Below are 17,130 nucleotides of genomic sequence, written 5' to 3'. Positions count from 1 at the left end.
GAGATCTGAGGCAGTAGAAGTGTTAGCTGTTGCTAGAAACGAAGGGGGAGCTTCTGGGGGTGTTGTTTTCCACGTTCCTCAATTCAATCTTCCTGTTCTTGAGGTGAGTGCTTGACCATGGTTGATCTAAGCATGAGATCTCCCTTGTTTTGTGTGATTCCTTGTTATTTGTGGTGTTTGCTTGCTTGGGTACATTGTATTTGTGATTTCTAGTGAATTACGAGATGGTTAGACGTGTTTGGAGTCGATTCTGTGTTGATTGGAATCGGAGTTCGTCGCTGAGTTTCGCGCAGATCGTGACTGCAGAAGAGGCATCGATCGATACCACTTTTGTGGAGCATCGATCGGCACCGTCTCGAGTAGCATCGATCGGCACCATTCTGGCATCGGTCGACACCAGTTCCTGTAGCATCGGTCGACACCGATTGAGCATCGGTCGACACTAGTACCTGCCGAGTCTTATTTTCCTGGTTTGATATATTGATTGTGTTATTGTTGTTTGTTGACTTGGGAGTCTCATATGCTTGTGTGTATAACCCAGTAGAATGGGAGGACGGCCTCACTAAGTATTTATGATAATACTTACGCATCTCAATTGTTGTTTGTGATGTGCAGGTAAAGGCAAAGTGTGATCGTGGAATCAAGGCGATGATGAAGGGGTGTTCTAGAGGCTTGATTGATTGTAGTCTAGCTGATGTTAGGTTGCTAGATTAAGTCATTGGAACATTGTAGGATGTTAGCTTTTGGTTATTTCTTTGTTTGGATTATGATGTTGTTGGAATATTATTGGAATTGTTTTATTTGGTTATCCGCTGTTAATGATTGTTGTTAGGATGTTAGTGGGTATGGGACCACTAGTAAATGAGGTATAAAAAAAAAAAACGGGAAGGGTTGTTTCAAAAATGGCTACCAACGATGGCAGATCCAAATGATGATGTCAAGCTTTTTCAAACTAGTGGGGATATGTCGTTTTATCAGATAAAATAATAAAAAAAATCATCAATTATAAACAATGGTTTGAAGGTTGACAAAAAAAAAAAAAACAATGGTTTGAATTTATAAAGTATTTAGTATGCATACTTCTTTTCTAAGTCTTTTTTTAATATAAAACTAATTTATGTTGAATTCTATTTTTTTACAGAGTTAAAAAATTCATGTTTAACTCAAAAAAATATGTGCGGCGTTTTTGTTCTATTTTGAACTACTCTTTTAAGGTTTTTATGCTTTTAGTATTCTAATATTTTTCATCCTTGAAAAGGGTTATCATTTACATCATTGTTGACAAAATCCTAACCATTTAACAACAAAATGTGTTGTTTATCTTTATGAAATTATATCTTAAGACTATCATAACTATGAAAAATTGTAATATCTTTAATTAAGATTTGAAATTTTAAATTGATATTTTCATTTTATATATTATTAATGATACATGAAGATACCAATATAGATACTTGGAGGTACTTCCTACCAAAAACAAATACGTGAAAATGCCAATATATAAATGATTTTAATATTTTTTTGTCACGCATAGTTTTAATATTTTTTTGTCAGACATGATTTTAATATTTATATGTATATATATGTTTGCATGCGGTAAAAAGAACAAATGTTGTTACTATATATGGTGTCAAAGAGAAAAAAACATGTAAGGTGAAACGTGAAGGAGTATTGACAAAGGACTTTAATTATCAATAATATAATTCTGAAGTGATTGATTCTATTTAATATAATTGTATAGTAGATTTGTGCAACCATCCACACATATAGCATAGGTATATATGTGTATATATGTGCGGTATAAAAATCAAAATGTTTATTAATATATTTTACAAAATTATTTTTAAATTGTAAATTCATTTTTGTTTATTTTTCATTTAATTTGTGTTATTTAAATTGTGGCAATCAAACAAAACATATTTTAGAGTATTGGTTAGAATTGCATATCCAAACTTATACGAAACCAATAACCTACAATAAAATTTTGGAAATATAATTATCAATTTTAAATAATATATAGAGATCAATTTTAATTCGATTGCATAAATATAGAACTAAACATACCAAGTTTTTTTTGGGGCAAAAAGAAGCTATCTTACCAACTAAAACGAAAGAACCTATCATACCAACATAATTACCGTAATTGTGTTAGTGCATAAGGATAAGTTTTGTTAATAAATACTATGAATAAATATCAAATTTAAAGAGGAATAGTTTCACTTCTTTTCACACATGAATATATAAAATTTTGGGTAACAGGCTACAATTTTTTTTTTTAATAGCTATATTTTATTCTCAAAGTCTAACTTGAGTACGAGCAATTTGGAATGGAATAAATTTGAGTATTTTTGAATATCTTACTGAGTTTTAGTCTATCAAAACATAAAATAATCTCTAATCCAATCTCTTAAGACATATTTTATAGATAATTTTTTATTGAAATACATGTTACCCACGGGTTTTGCAAATTCAACACGGCGAATACAAACATTGCTCATGTGGTTTTTGGGTGGCAAGTAAAAAAATAGCAAAACTATTACAAAGTAAGTCTATCAATGTGGGTTTGTCACGCTATACAATTTAGGTCATCAAGTTTAGGAATTTTAATCATTATGGCAGATTTTATCCAATTTGATAGATAATGAGAAATATAAAGAAAAATTGTATAATGTCCACTAATTTGTAAAAATTAAATATCCAAACAAAAAGTACATGAAGTATGAATATCCCATCCAAATCTTCTACCTATTTCTTTATATGTTAGACTAAAATATACAATCTCAAATGGATAAAGTATTTTTAAAATCACAGTTATGAAATAGAATAAACATGAAATATATGGGACGTGACGGTTTTTCTGTCAAGATATAAACATTCTATATTCGTCTTACTTTTTTAATTGTAGTTGTTTATACTTTTCGTCTAAAAAACAAAACATATATGATCATTCTTTTCGTCTAAAAAAACAATAACATATCAAATGCTATACTGATAAGAGTTTAAATTATAAATGTTACTAATATTCGTTAAAAATATGTTTATAAACATTATCCCGCACATACGTAAATATTGTAAACCTTATAATAATCTTAATTTTTGAAATCAACCCTGCACGTACGTGCGGGTCCGAATCTAGTTTAAGTATAAAACTAAATACAAACCTAGACTTAAAAGCCTTATTTATTATAAGTTATATTATGACCATGTAAATATGAGGGTAAAATTTTGATGTTAAATTTTTAACAATACTATTTAAATTTTACGTGGTGATCCATGTAATTTTTTTAGTTTTTTTATGGTTTAACTATAAAAATAGATTTGAACCTCTTACCATTCATCTTCAATACAATTTAACTATCTATTCTATCATAATAAAACTGGATTTTAACTCTTTGCACTCCATCTCAATGAAAAAAGCTAAAATTTTCATATTAAAATAATACCACATATCTTATTATATAAATCAATATCTAATTTAGTACTAGAAAATCATGAAAAACTAGAAAGCATAATTTGTGAAGATAAAGAAATAAAAAAAAATTGACAAAAGAAATTAGAAAACTATCATTTTAAAAAAAAATATAGATGCTAAATTAATTTTAAATACGTTCAAATTTATGATTAAAATATAAATAAAATGGAATTAAAACTTTCATCAAGTAATCAAAAAATCATTCCTATAAACTTATCATATTCAAGTTTTTGATAATTTAATGAATTAATTTTTTTATTTCTATATGAATAAGATTTATCTTTTAATCATATTTGACTCTGTTTTCTTTTCTGAATTGACATTAAAAAAAATTACAGTAGTTCCTTTTTTGTGTTTATTTAAACCATGCATTTAATAAATTTGGAATTCAACCAAAAATTGTTATTTCAATCATTGCATGTACCTAAATTGTATAACTACTATTCTTCTTGTGAAAGTAAATACTAACTCTTCCAATCAGAAACTCTGATCACCCTTTTTTTTTTTTTTTTTTTTTGACGATGATCACCCTATTATAACTACTATTCTTAACATCTTCCCAATATTTCACGTGCGGTATGGCGTACGAGTCTACGACTTCAAAACTAACCATAATATTCTATACTCGATTTAGAAGCCTAAGCGAGTTAATATTATTCGAAACACAATTAGTACGCCTCAAGTCTTTGGGAAGTTTCCGACTTGTGTCATTTGACAAAAGCCACGAGTGATTTCTTCACCCAGTAATTGACAAGCGTAGCCCATTAAAATCGTAAATTTCATCTAATTCAGTAGAATCATAAATATCCCGTTATTCGTGCAGAAAAAATATACATTGAAATCGTAAATTTCTCGTTCGTAAATTCAATTTGATCATCCAGACCTTGGCTTCTTGCAGGCTCAAGCATCACAATAGCAGAGTGCATTACTAATACCAACAAAAGAATCTAACAAAACTAAAGGTATAATAAGAAAAACTGGTCACTTTAAAGATAAAAATAACAAGAACAAAATCTTTCAAACAAGGTTTCAAAACATGGGATACTTGAGCACATAATGAAGTTTGAGACTTGCAAAAAAACACTAATTACCGAATCCAAAAGTCAAAAAAACAGATTTGCAGATAATATTATCTTTTGATTAGGCAGTGATCTCCTTCTTCAGTTTAGCAAGTTCTTGCCTGACAACACCAGCTTTCTGCAAATAAGCAAAGAAACAAGCCATTAACATTTTGGCCAACAAACATAAAAACACACAATCATAGCACTTTAACACACTGACCTTGATTTTGGCCAACATAATCTTGAACCTATCGAAATCATTGAGGTTAGCCCTACGTTTCTGCACGATAAGCTTCCTACCCCATGAGCTATTCTCCCATTTGTTCTTCACATCTGCAAGAGATGCTTTTCGGGTTAACAACACTAAAACAATCAATAAAACTAAATCCAACATTTCATTACATATCACAACACTCACCAGCCTTCTCCATTGCCTCAATCAAAGCCTTCTTCTTTGGCACTCGGTTAATGTCAATCACGATATCGGTAAGAGACAACCTCTTGAAGTTCATCTGGATCCTCTCCATATCAGGGGCATCCACTAAAGCCTAAATTAACAAAAACCAACATAAATGAAACAAGAATTCACATTTCAACACCACTCATAGCACCTAGCTAAACCAAGTTCTGCACCTAAATCTAACAAAAGAGAAATTGCGGAATCTGAGATTGGAATAGATAGGGAACATACTCTGTTCTGGTCAACGACGTCGACGATGACGACGAGCTTTCCATGATCTTCACCGTAGTTCACAAGTGCGACACGCCCAATCTCAACGTACCTCTTGAAAACCTGAGACAATCACACCACCATTCGAAACATTACATCTCACAACTTGATTGAACAAATCTAAAGCCTATTCTCGCCCCAAAAAAAATAGCTGAAGAAGCTCACCATTTTCGCCGCCGGTAGGTTTGGAAGGTCGAAGCTCCGATTGTAAAAGTAGACGAGCTACAGCTGAAAGGAGAAGCGTCTAGGGTTTTAGTGTATATATACCATCTCGTTTTAGAGATTGAGCCCTAATTTCATCAAAACATCCAAAAGGCCCAACGTTATAAGATCAATACACTGTCAAGGCCCAAAGTAGGCCCAAATATAAAATCTAGGTTGTCGTTTATACATGGTGTTCGTTTGTTTATTTTCGTTTTTGATATGATGGTGTTCGTTTTTAATTTGCTTTCTCGTTGGAGTTTATCTCCAATCTTTCTCATTGAATAAAAAAAATTTGGTGTTGTTTTCTTAAAAAGCATCGAAAAATTATGGAAAATGTTAGAGGTATCGTAATATTTTCTTTAACTTCACCATCACAATGAAATTTTTTTCTAAACTCTGAATTTTTAAGCGTTTATCATTTTTACCTAAATAATTAATTTAGTAACCTAATGACATCCATCATATTATGATAACCAATACTGTAAATTAAAAAATCATATTAAAATATGAATCATAACAAAAATATATATTTTTAAAAGAAAAATTTGTAAATTTATAAAAATAAAAAATATATCTTTATAAATTAATATTTTATTAATTAATTTATAATAAATTTAAACTTCTATAAATAATAAAATTTCATGATCTCGACCTTATTAATTTATTGAGGTTTTACTGTATAGAGTTAGATGGTAGGTTAGTGCATTTTTGTTTGGTTGATGTATAAACAAATTAAATATTTTTGAATTTATCAAATAAATTAGTTGTTTAAAAATAAGAAGATGAACTATGCTTACAAATTTATAAGTTAAAAATTAGAATATTTTCAGATTATGGTTAAGAAAACTAGGTTTTGAACCCACGCTACGCGTGGGTTTATTTAATTTATTTTGATAAAAATTATATATGATTGATGACGGTAATGAAATATTATTTTACACAAAACTTTAAATTACTATTAAGGAAAAAAATAAATTTCATATACACAATTTTAAAAAATATAAAAATCAGTTGTGTTTTAAAATCAAATCTGATAAAAAAATCATGAATCTAACTCGACGTCCATGCAAGGCGGATCAAACTGGTGACACATATCTTAAACTATTTCTTTGGCCACCAGAAAAACGAAACAATTTTATAATCATGAATTTATCTCATTTTCATATTTAATTGATCGCTATCACCTATGTTTTCGTATTTTTATTTAATGTTTTCTTATTCTTCATATTCTTTCTTGTCATTTTCATTGTCAAATTTTATGGTAATTGTCATCGTTACTTTTACCGTCCAGTTCTTTGTTATACTCTTCTTCTTGTGCTTCCTCGTCAACTTTTTCACATTCTTTCACTGAAAAAACCTTTTTTTAGACTATCACACAACTTGTTAACGCATCGAACTCCAAGACCAAAATTATTTTTTCTTATAAAAATTGTGCAATTCATGAAAACCAACATAGTCAACACATGCACCCAATTACTGATAATTTCATCCATATATTTTTCAAACCAAAATCCTTACTTGCAGAGAAAGTAATATGAACTCATGTATAGTAAAAACAATATTTGTGCTTTTCGTCGGTCCTTCTTCTTTAAACTCAAATAACATCAAATCAAGGTATTGCGACGTCAATCGTTCTTTCTTAGACTTAAAAATAAAAATTTTACTGCAAAAGTATCAAATCATCTATAAAGTCATACACAAAAACATGTTTTACAGCTCATAAGAGATATAAAGCACAAACGGAGATAAGTAAAATATTTTCAAGATACTAAAAAAATTAATATATAATATTTAGTAATTCTTAAAACTTTAAAATTTTTAAAAGAGATTAAATATTTAAAATATTTCAAACTTTAGATGTAGTTTAATTATCTATAACATTTTTTTAGAGTTAAATATTAATGACACTTTTACTTTTTATAGAGTTTAAATAGTTATAATATTTTAACATTTTTATGGAGGTATTTATAATATTTCTAAACATTCTATAAAAAATATTTAAACCTTTAAAAATTTTAATTTGCTAAAATAAAATCAAATAACTTTTAAATTCGGAAACCTGATAAATAAGCATAAATCAAGCAAATAAAAATATTTTGAAATATTTTTTAATGCTAAAACTTTTAGAAGTTTCAATATTTATAATATTTTAAACTTTTAAAAGGTTCGGATATAATATTTGAACCTTTTAAAAAGTTTCAATATTTATAATATTTTAAACTATTTAAAATATAAATATTTTAAAACTTTTTAAAAGCTAAGAGCTTTTAAAATTTTCAATATTTAAAATATTTAAAATTTTTAAAAATAATTTTTATAATATTTTTTTGAAACTTTTTAAAGTTTTAGTTTGATCAAATAAAAAACAGGATCAAACCGAATAAAACTTTTTAACTTGGATGCCTGATAAATCAAGCTTTCCTGCTCATTCGTTGTTTGAAGCATATTAATCTCCTATACTGGTTTGAACCATTGTCTAAAAATTTTCTAGCCAATGTGGGATATTGTACATAGTTTTTTTATTTCCATAAATTTAAAATTTTCCTTTTTCTAAAAAAATTCTGGAAATTTAGAAAATATTAATGAATGACATGTCAAATCCTGATAGGTTGTTAAAAATAATTCTTAATAAATAAAATTCTGCAAATTTCTAAAAATGTTAATTAGTGACATGTTGAATCCCTATTGGTTGTTTTAAAGTTTAGGTTTTAAAAACCTTTAAAATGTTAAGAAATTTTTAAAATTTTAAAATTATAATATTTTGAAACCTTTTTAAAGCTAAAACTTTTAGAAGTTTCAATATTTATAATATTTTAAACTTTTAAAAGGTTCGAATATATTATTTGAACCTTTTAAAAAGTTTCAATATTTATAATATTTTAGACTATTAAAATTTTAAAATTATAATATTTAAAAACTTTTAAAAAGCTAAGAGCTTTTACAATTTTCAATATTTAAAATTTTAAAAAATTTAAATATTATAATATTTTTAATTAGGGCCAAAGTCCGCGGGCTGGTCCGGCCCGGCTCTGAAAATAGCGGGCTCGGGCTTAAATATATATGTCCAGAAAAAATCGGGCCTTTCGGGCTCAGCCCGTTTGGGCTATAGGGTTTTTCGGGCTTAGCCCGACCGGGTTCGAACCAGCCCGAAAAGCCCTTTAACAAATATATTTATATTTTTTTTTGTTAACATTTTTGTTTGATTGCAATATTTGATTAATAATTTATTGTAATTAAAGTTTTAAACTCTAATCCTAGTTTTTATATTTACTTAATAACCACACTTAATACTTTAAAAAAATGTATCCATGATATTTTATATTAATTATATATTAGTTTATTTGGTTAAAGTATCGAAATTTTGTTTAGTAAACTTTTTATTTTAAATTAAGTTGGTTGTAATGAATATAGATAAGTTATTAATTTTTTGATTGATTTTTTTATAGTGCACCTTCAAACACTGTTTTTTTTAAGGCTTATAAGTTTGAATTTTTTATCGGTAAGATAAGCCCGAAAAAGCTCGAAAAGTCCTATAGCCCTGTTAGGGCCGGGCTCGGGCTTTGAAATATAGGCTCGGAAATATTTCGAGCCGGGCCGGGCCGGGCTCAAACATATGCGGGCTTTACAGGTTTCGGACCGGACCAGGCCGGGCCAACCCGATTGACACCCCTAGAACCATCATAGTAAAACAATCAAATTCAATAATATTCTGTCTATATTAAATTACATCAAGCCGTCAACAGATCCAAACTGAAAAGGTTAAACAGGATATCAGAGAAGAAAGATTTCTGGTCAGCTATAATTACTTTAGAAACACCTGTTATTCCCGTTACGCCCGGGAAAAAGTGGTGTCATTAGTTATAATGAAACTCAGATTGAGAAGCAACATAAGAATTTATCTTTTAATTACACCACACAAATTTGTTTTGCTCGTTACTGAAACATTACAGAAACCAAACTGGAACATTGATACATGGACTCAAAGCCTCAAACTAAAAACCTGCCAGTCATTAAAAACTTACAACTCATGAAACCTGCAAGTCAACATCCATCTTCATTATCCACAATATAATGGAAAGAATGTAATGCTTCATGTTTTGAAACAAAACCTTGCAGCTTAGATATTCAACCCAAAATTCTCATTAGCTGGAGCGTTTAGAGAGTGTGGAGATGTGGTTGGGGCTAGAGTTGTGTATGATGGAGATACAGGAAGAGCACGGGGTTACGGCTTTGTTCTGGGAGGTCTTAACCAACCCTAGCATTAGAAAAAAGTAAAACAATCGACAACACAAAAGAGTTTACCTGTCAGACAACCGTGCGACCATCCCCGCAGAGGAAGATGTAAGACCCTGACCCTAAAAACCCATACTCGGACCAAAACTGGCCGATAAAAATTTTCTAGGGCCGACGAATTCTATTCGATAATTAACTAAGTGCAACAGCGGATATGAATAACAGGTGAACTTAACTTAAACTTGCGAATTCATTAAAATATTAAGAGGTTCAATTCAACGAAATAACAACTTGTCCCATGCATGGAAATAACGAAAACTAAATAAGATAACGCCATGAATATTTCTACCCAAAGCCACACCATCCTTCCTCCTCCCTTGCCTCCGTCACACGAGCTGGTCAGCCACTAAAGTCCCGATCATCGGACCTATCTTTTCCTGCGTCCATAAAAGGAGGCGTAAGCAAACAAAGTTTACTTAGTGGAGCGGTCATCCCGTCTCACTAGGCTCAGTTCAACGATCTCAATCTAACACAGGGAATATTCCAATCAAGTCACGCAAGTCAATCAAATACCATGGATAGTCGCCTAAATCTCTTAGACCAACCATCATTCATATTGCAATAGAAACCACAACCATAAGACAAGCAATTAACAAGATTAAATAAACCACGGGTCAAGAGAATCAACCATGGAACTCGGCCACAGTCATGCACTCACCTTCGGTATCGACCTAAGGTGTTGATCTCTCGGTTTCTATGCTCGGATCTGATCCCCGCTTCTACACGGACAGATCGATACCATTAGTATCCGAGATAAATCCCCTAACCATAACCATAACTATCGACGGATCAAGGTGGAAGAACACTTACCGTTCTTCTCGACTCTACACTTAGGATCTCTCTTGCTCGACAGAAACTCTCCTCTTTCTCTCTTGCGGCGGCTCTCGGATTCTTATGCGGAACTAGGGAAATTCTTAAGGGTTTTATCCCTTATATAAGATCCACGAATCGCCCTAAGTTTCCTTGGAACGATAAGTCTCACCGCCCATAACTTCCCATAATTCTCGCATCTGTCCTTATCCGATCACCTTTCCATTACCTCGAGTTTCCATTTCCCTCGGGTTTCCTTTCCCGTAGGTCGGCTTAAATCTCCACGAGATTTCGAGTCCTTTCTAGTCCATTATCGGCCCACCGGCCAAACCATGCCACCTTGTCCATCGGCCCGGTCCATCGATCGCCGATGCAACCATTTCCGGATAGTGCACTTCACTATCACTATCACTTCACTACCACTATCACTATACTATCACTATCACTATCACTATCACTATCACTATCACTAGGACTTTCATTCCTATTTAACTCGGACTGTCTCTCGGACTAAGTACCGAAACCTCCCATCCCATTTCTCGGCAATCCTCGATACCAAGTATCGGCAACTCTCGACAATCCTCGATACCAAGTATCGGCAGCTCTAGGCAATCCTTGATACCAAGTATCGGCAACTCTCGGCAATCCTCGATAAAAATCCTTGATATAATTCCTCGATCCTCGATGAAATTCCTCGATACAATCCTCGATAGAATCCTCGAGAGAATCCTCGAGAGAATCCTGATACAATCCTCGATACAATCCTCGAGAGAATCCTCGAGAGAATCCTCAATACCATCCTCGAGAGAATCCTCGATACAATCCTCGAGAGAATCCTCGATATCTCGACTCGGATTTCTCGACTCTCCCATACCGAGGTTCCGGGTCGTTACATTTCTCCCCTACTTAGGATTGATTCGTCCTCGAATCTTTACTTTCCTTACGAGGGATCTCTCTCTTGTCGAACCACTTCTTGAAGTTCACCTTCATAACTTCCTCTGGTTCCCAAGTCGTTTTCCTCTATTCCTTCGCAATCCCATACGACTTGAATCAGCTTCGTCTTCTTCTTCTTATGCGGACCCCTCATCTTTGTACCAGTTATCCGAACTGGCCGACCGATGATGGTCATATTGACTTGTAGGTCAGGTGGGGGTTCGGAGATCACATTCTCCCGTCCCGTGATGCACTTCCTTAGCATCAACACGTGAAACACCGGATGAAAAGCTGACATAGCCGGAGGTAACTCCAACTTGTAGGCCATCGGACCAATCCTCTCCAGGATTCGGTACGGTCCCATGTATATAGGTGTCAACTTAGTGTTCAGTGCTACCCGATCCTTACCCTTATAAGTCACAGTTTTGAGATAAACCATATCTCCAACCTGAAACTACAACTCCCTTCGGCGCTTATCCGCATAACTTTTCTGTCTATCTTGAGCTTCCTTCATCTTCAGCTTCAAGATTTTGATCTTCTTGGTCGTTTCGTCCACGAAATCTCGACCGTAAACACTTCGCTCCCCTACTTGTGTCCAGCACAAGGGTGTTCTGCAAGGTCGACCGTATAAAGCTTCTTACGGTGACATGCCTATACTCGCGTGGAAGCTATTGTTGTAGGCAAATTCTGCTAACGGCAGATGCCTTACCCATCTGTCTCCCCAATCCAAGACACTTGCTCGCAAAAGATCCTCGAGCGACCGTATGGTACGCTCGGACTGCCCGTCCGTTTGCGGATGGTTGGCCGTACTCATATCCATTCGCGTCCCAAAACGCTTTTGTAAGGCCTTCCATATCCCCGAAGTAAACTTCGAGTCCCTATCCGATACTATGCTCGCTGGAACACCATGCAGCCATACTATCTCTTGTACGTACACCTCGGCCAATTTCTCGGCCCCATCCTTTTTGTTGATGGCCAGGAAATGTGCCGATTTGGTCAGTCTATCCACGACTACCCAGATGGCGTCCTTCTTGTCGCACGGCGGCAAGCTCGTGACGAAATCCATGGTTATCATGTCCCATTTCCACTCGGGTATCGGTAAACTTTGCAACAAACCGCCCGGGACCTGATTCTCTACCTTAACTCTCTGACATGTCGGACAAGTTGCGACCCATTCCGCCACATCTCTCTTCATGCCCGACCAATGGTAATACCTCTTCAAGTCTTAGTACATTTTGGTGGATCCAGGATGGATCGCTAACTGAGACTGATGCGCCTCCTTAAGGATTTTGGTACGAAGATTCTTATCCATAGGAACGCACACCCGTCCTCTAACCAAAATAGTGCCGTTGTTTGCTGTCTCATACTCGGTTCCGTCCACCTTGGACAACCGTATCAGCTCTGCGTCTTTCTCCTGTGCTAACCGTACCCGTGTTAGCAAATCTGCCTGGTTCGCGGCCCCAAGGCCCAACGGTTCCAACTGCTCTGTCAACGCATTCAACCGCAAGGTTCTGATCATACCAACTAAGTCCTCAACTTCTTTCTCAGCACTGATAGCCGACCCTCTCCTACTCAAGGCGTCTGCTACTAAATTGGCTTTACCCGGATGGTAACTAATCTCTAAATCGTAGTCCGCGACTAGTTCCATCCATCTCCGCTAGCGTAGCTTCAGCTCTGACTGAGTGAAGATGTACTGTAAACTCTTGTGGTCCGTGTATATTTGCACCTTACCTCCATACAAGTAGGACCTCCAAATCTTTAATGCAAATACTACGGCTGCCATCTCTAGATCGTGGGTTGGGTAATTCGCTTCATGCTTCCTCAATTGTCTAGAAGCATAAGCTATCACCTTCCCATTCTGCATAAGTACACATCCCAAACCTCGACCCGACGCGTCCGTGTACACCACGTACGGCTCGTCCGGATCCGGTAGTGCCAACACCGGCGCACTAGTCAACATATCCTTAAGTCTCGAGAAACTCTTCTCGCACTCAGCCGACCACACATACGGTTCGTCCTTTCCCGTTAGCTTGGTCAGCGGCTGCGCCATACTCGCGAAACCTTTCACAAATCTACGATAGTATCCGGCCAGTCCTAGGAAGCTTCTGATTTCCGAGGCATTTTGCGGTCTAGGCCACTCTGCTATGGACCGAATCTTCTCCTGATCCACGGACACTCCTTTGTCCGATACTACATGTCCTAAGAACCCAATCTCGTGCTTCCAAAAGCTGCACTTGCTTAGCTTGGCGAAAAGCTTCTGCTCCTTCAACTTTTCTAGCACTGTCCTCAAATGCGCGGCATGCTCCTCTTTACTCTTCGAGTAAACCAAAATGTCGTCTATGAACACAATCACAAACTCGTCCAGGTATTCTCGGAAAACATTATTCATGAGCTTCATGAATGCTGCTGGGGCGTTGGTTAACCCAAACGGCATGACCACAAACTCGTAATGGCCGTACCTTGTCCTAAAGGCTGTCTTCCGAATGTCGGACTCCTCTATAGGGATTTGGTGATATCCCGAAGCCAAATCAATCTTCGAGAAATATGTGGCTCCCCGAAGTTGATCTAACAACTCGTCGATCCTCGGTAAAGGATACCGGTTCTTCACCGTAACCTTATTCAATCCTCGGTAGTCGATGCAAAGTCGAAAGGTACCGTCCTTCTTCTTTACAAAGAGTACCGGTGCACCCCATGGTGAGCTACTCGGTCTCACGAATCCCTTCTCCATCAGTTCTCCCAACTGTTTCTTTAACTCGGCCATCTCTGCCGGTGCCATGCGATACGGAGCTTTCGATATCGGAGCCGTACCAGGTTCCAACTCAATAGGAAACGGATCTGACCGTGATGGTGGTAACCCGTACAAAGGTCCGAACACGCTCTCAAACTCCCGTACCACTGGAATCTCCGCTAATTCTGCACTCGTGCCTACTTCCTCTATCATGATCGAAGCCAGGTAAGCTTCGCACCCATTACTGATCAACTGTTCGGCCTGCGTCGCCGAGACTAACAAGTTTCCCGGCAATAGCCTGATGCCCTGATATACTACCATCTCCTTAGCAGTTTCAAACAATACTCGCCCGCGATAGCAGTCCAAGTGAGCTCGGTGTTTACTTAGCCAGTCCATACCCAATATCACATCGTGTGCCTTTACTCGACATATGACTAAGTCCGCCGGCAAATCCATGCCGCATACCATGACCGAGATATTACGCACCACTCCGTATGTAAACATCACTTGACCGCCCGCTGCTTGTACTAAACCAAAATGATCTCCGAGTTCCTTCCGGAAACCACCCTTACCAATCATATCCGGACTCACAAAGCAATGCGTAGCCCCGGTGTCAAACATCACATGAGTTTCCACACCGTCCATGAGTAAAGTCCCTACACAATTCTACTTGCTAAGAACCTATACACACACAAACAAACACACGCACACACACACACAATATTCACGCAAGAAATTCACTAAGGTGAGTATCCAACTTACCAGTGATCTGCTGTGAAGTGCTCGCTTCCACCTGCCCGTCCGCGATCGAATACACCCTAGGCATAATCGCCGGCCGTTTCGGCGGTGGTGGCAACGGCAGCACCTCGCTGACCCGTTTCTGCCCTTGCGTTCCCAACTGCGGACAATCCGGCCGAATATGACCCGGCTGTCCACATTGGTAGCACACTCCTGTGTTGCTCCCCCCCTTCGGACAGCTGCTTGCCATGTGACCTTTCTCACCGCAATTGAAACAAGCGCCCATCAACTGTCGGCACTGACCCGAGTGTCTCTTACGGCAAGTCGGACACAAGCGCACACTGCCCTTACCCGTAGGTTTCTGACTCCCAGTCTGCTTACTCTCAGTTCCCGGTTCAGTTTTCACCATCGGCGCCTGCTGCACCGTGATTCCTCCAGGATTCTGCCGAGCTTCCTCAGTCAGTCTGTCCTCCAACATGGCCGCCTTCTCCACCAGCTCAGCAAGACTCCCGAAGTTCCGAATCATACACCGGTTGCAGACATCCACCCTCATGCCCCGCAAAAACCGACGAATCTGAACTTGCTCCTCTACCATCTCATTCCCACTGTACCTCTTGAGTCGGTTGAACTCGGTCTCATACTCTTGCATGGACCGGTCCCCTTGCTTCAAGTCTAGAAATTCCAACTCAAGACGGTCGATAGCTTCTTGCGGAAAATATTTCACAAGAAACAACCCACGAAAAGTCTCCCATGAACAATTCGGGTTGACCATACGGTTTGCCATGCCTGTCCACCACGCATGGGCTTCCCCGGACAGGTAGTGGGTAGCGATGTCCTTCCGATACTCCATCGGACAACGCACCGAGTTGAAGTTCCTTTCGAGGCGACTTCTCCATTCGTCAGCCTCGGTCGGATTCTCTCCCCCACTAAAATACTGCGTACCCAACTTAAGCATGTGGTCCATGATAGTCAAGTACGAAGGAGCTGCCACCACTGGCACCACATTAGGTACAGGCGGGTTTGCGGCCTGAGGTGGTGTCATTTGGTTCAGTATTTGGACCAAGGTCTCCAATACTTGCCCCATCCCCACGTTCGCAGTCGCATTAGCACCCGTACCCCCTATTGGTATCGCTCTCGTACCGACTCCCTGGGTTCCATGCCCTCCGGTTTCCGTCCCGGTCCTCGCACCCACTTGCTCAACATTCACCGCAGCAGTGTTCGGTGCTTCCTCAGTGTTCCCTCCGACTCCTGGTCTAGCCGAGGTACTAGCCGAGTTGCGAGTGTTAGGTGCCATCTGAAATACCATAACTGATTCTAAGTTAGCGTCCAAACCAACTTAGCCTATCACCCTATAATCTATACATGACCAGTCTTACCGTGAGACGTTATCGGCAAGGAAGGGATGGCTTTTCCGTAACAATAACCCATGCACCCATTATATGAACATGTCCTAGAACTATAACCGTGCTCTGATACAAAATGTAAGACCCCGACCCTAAAAACCCATACTCGGACCAAAACTGGCCGATAAAAATTTTCTAGGGCCGACGAATTCTATGCGATAATTAACTAAGTGCAACAGCGGATATGAATAACAGGTGAACTTAACTTAAACTTGCGAATTCATTAAAATATTAAGAGGTTCAATTCAACGAAATAACAACTTGTCCCATGCATGGAAATAACGAAAACTAAATAAAATAACGTCATGAATATTTCTACCCAAAGCCACACCATCCTTCCTCCTCCCTTGCCTCTGTCACACGAGCTGGTCAGCCACTAAAGTCCCGATCATCGGACCTATCTTTTCCTGCGTCCATAAAAGGAGGCGTAAGCAAACAAAGTTTACTTAGTTGAGCGGTCATCCCGTCTCACTAGGCTCAGTTCAACGATCTCAATCTAACACAGGGAATATTCCAATCAAGTCACGCAAGTCAATCAAATACCATGGATAGTCGCCTAAATCTCTTAGACCAACCATCATTCATATTGCAATAGAAACCACAACCATAAAACAAGCAATTAACAAGATTAAATAAACCACGGGTCAAGAGAATCAACCATGGAACTCGGCCACAGTCACGCACTCACCTTCGGTATCGACCTAAGGTGTTGATCTCTCGGTTTCTATGCTCGGATCTGATCCCCGCTTCTACACGGA

The 17,130-nt window shown here is 37.2% G+C and overlaps 4 protein-coding genes and 1 long non-coding RNA gene across 5 annotated transcripts; all 5 read right to left on the bottom strand.

The window, feature by feature from the left end:
- Positions 1–4,437: 4,437 nt before the first annotated feature.
- On the bottom strand, positions 4,438–5,601 carry LOC104771443 (large ribosomal subunit protein eL14y). The gene is made up of 5 exons (XM_019241717.2): positions 5,429–5,601; positions 5,225–5,326; positions 4,952–5,081; positions 4,754–4,866; positions 4,438–4,669 (listed from the first exon to the last, which is right to left on the bottom strand). The coding sequence occupies exons 1-5, from the start codon at positions 5,429–5,431 to the stop codon at positions 4,613–4,615; spliced, it is 405 nt and encodes a 134-aa protein (XP_019097262.1). The 5' UTR covers positions 5,432–5,601; the 3' UTR covers positions 4,438–4,612.
- Positions 5,602–6,400: 799 nt separating this feature from the next.
- LOC147919492 (uncharacterized) lies at positions 6,401–7,187 on the bottom strand. Its single transcript, XR_015592368.1, has 2 exons — positions 6,986–7,187; positions 6,401–6,814 (listed from the first exon to the last, which is right to left on the bottom strand). It is a non-coding gene; the product is annotated as an uncharacterized LOC147919492 (long non-coding RNA).
- A 4,323-nt stretch (positions 7,188–11,510) lies between these two features.
- Positions 11,511–11,942, bottom strand: LOC147919491 (uncharacterized). The gene has a single exon (XM_087503986.1). It carries the CDS (start codon positions 11,940–11,942, stop codon positions 11,511–11,513), a length of 432 nt encoding a protein of 143 aa, XP_087360112.1.
- A 786-nt stretch (positions 11,943–12,728) lies between these two features.
- Positions 12,729–13,151, bottom strand: LOC147919490 (uncharacterized). Its single transcript, XM_087503985.1, has one exon. It carries the CDS (start codon positions 13,149–13,151, stop codon positions 12,729–12,731), a length of 423 nt encoding a protein of 140 aa, XP_087360111.1.
- A 9-nt stretch (positions 13,152–13,160) lies between these two features.
- LOC147919489 (uncharacterized) lies at positions 13,161–16,275 on the bottom strand. The gene is made up of 2 exons (XM_087503984.1): positions 14,994–16,275; positions 13,161–14,887 (listed from the first exon to the last, which is right to left on the bottom strand). The coding sequence occupies exons 1-2, from the start codon at positions 16,273–16,275 to the stop codon at positions 13,161–13,163; spliced, it is 3,009 nt and encodes a 1,002-aa protein (XP_087360110.1).
- Between the last annotated feature and the right edge of the window lie 855 nt (positions 16,276–17,130).

Source organism: Camelina sativa, chromosome 20 (genome assembly GCF_030686135.1).
Source record: "Camelina sativa cultivar CO46 ecotype springtype chromosome 20, ASM3068613v1".
NCBI lineage: Eukaryota > Viridiplantae > Streptophyta > Magnoliopsida > Brassicales > Brassicaceae > Camelina > Camelina sativa.
This window is presented reverse-complemented; position numbering and strand designations above follow the sequence as displayed.

What these genes read in the sequence shown, in the direction of transcription:
- LOC147919489 (XM_087503984.1), bottom strand. Translation starts at nt 16,275, where the DNA reads ATGGTATTTCAGATGGCACCTAACACTCGCAACTCGGCTAGTACCTCG. An exon ending in CACTTCACAGCAGATCACTG is followed by an intron (nt 14,888 to 14,993) that starts GTAAGTTGGATA and finishes AGAATTGTGTAG; the next exon opens with GGACTTTACTCATGGACGGT.
- LOC147919491 (XM_087503986.1), bottom strand. Translation starts at nt 11,942, where the DNA reads ATGGTTTATCTCAAAACTGTGACTTATAAGGGTAAGGATCGGGTAGCA.
- LOC147919490 (XM_087503985.1), bottom strand. Translation starts at nt 13,151, where the DNA reads ATGGAACTAGTCGCGGACTACGATTTAGAGATTAGTTACCATCCGGGT.
- LOC104771443 (XM_019241717.2), bottom strand. An exon ending in ACGTCGTTGACCAGAACAGA is followed by an intron (nt 5,082 to 5,224) that starts GTATGTTCCCTA and finishes TTGTTAATTTAG; the next exon opens with GCTTTAGTGGATGCCCCTGA. An exon ending in TGAGGCAATGGAGAAGGCTG is followed by an intron (nt 4,867 to 4,951) that starts GTGAGTGTTGTG and finishes CATCTCTTGCAG; the next exon opens with ATGTGAAGAACAAATGGGAG.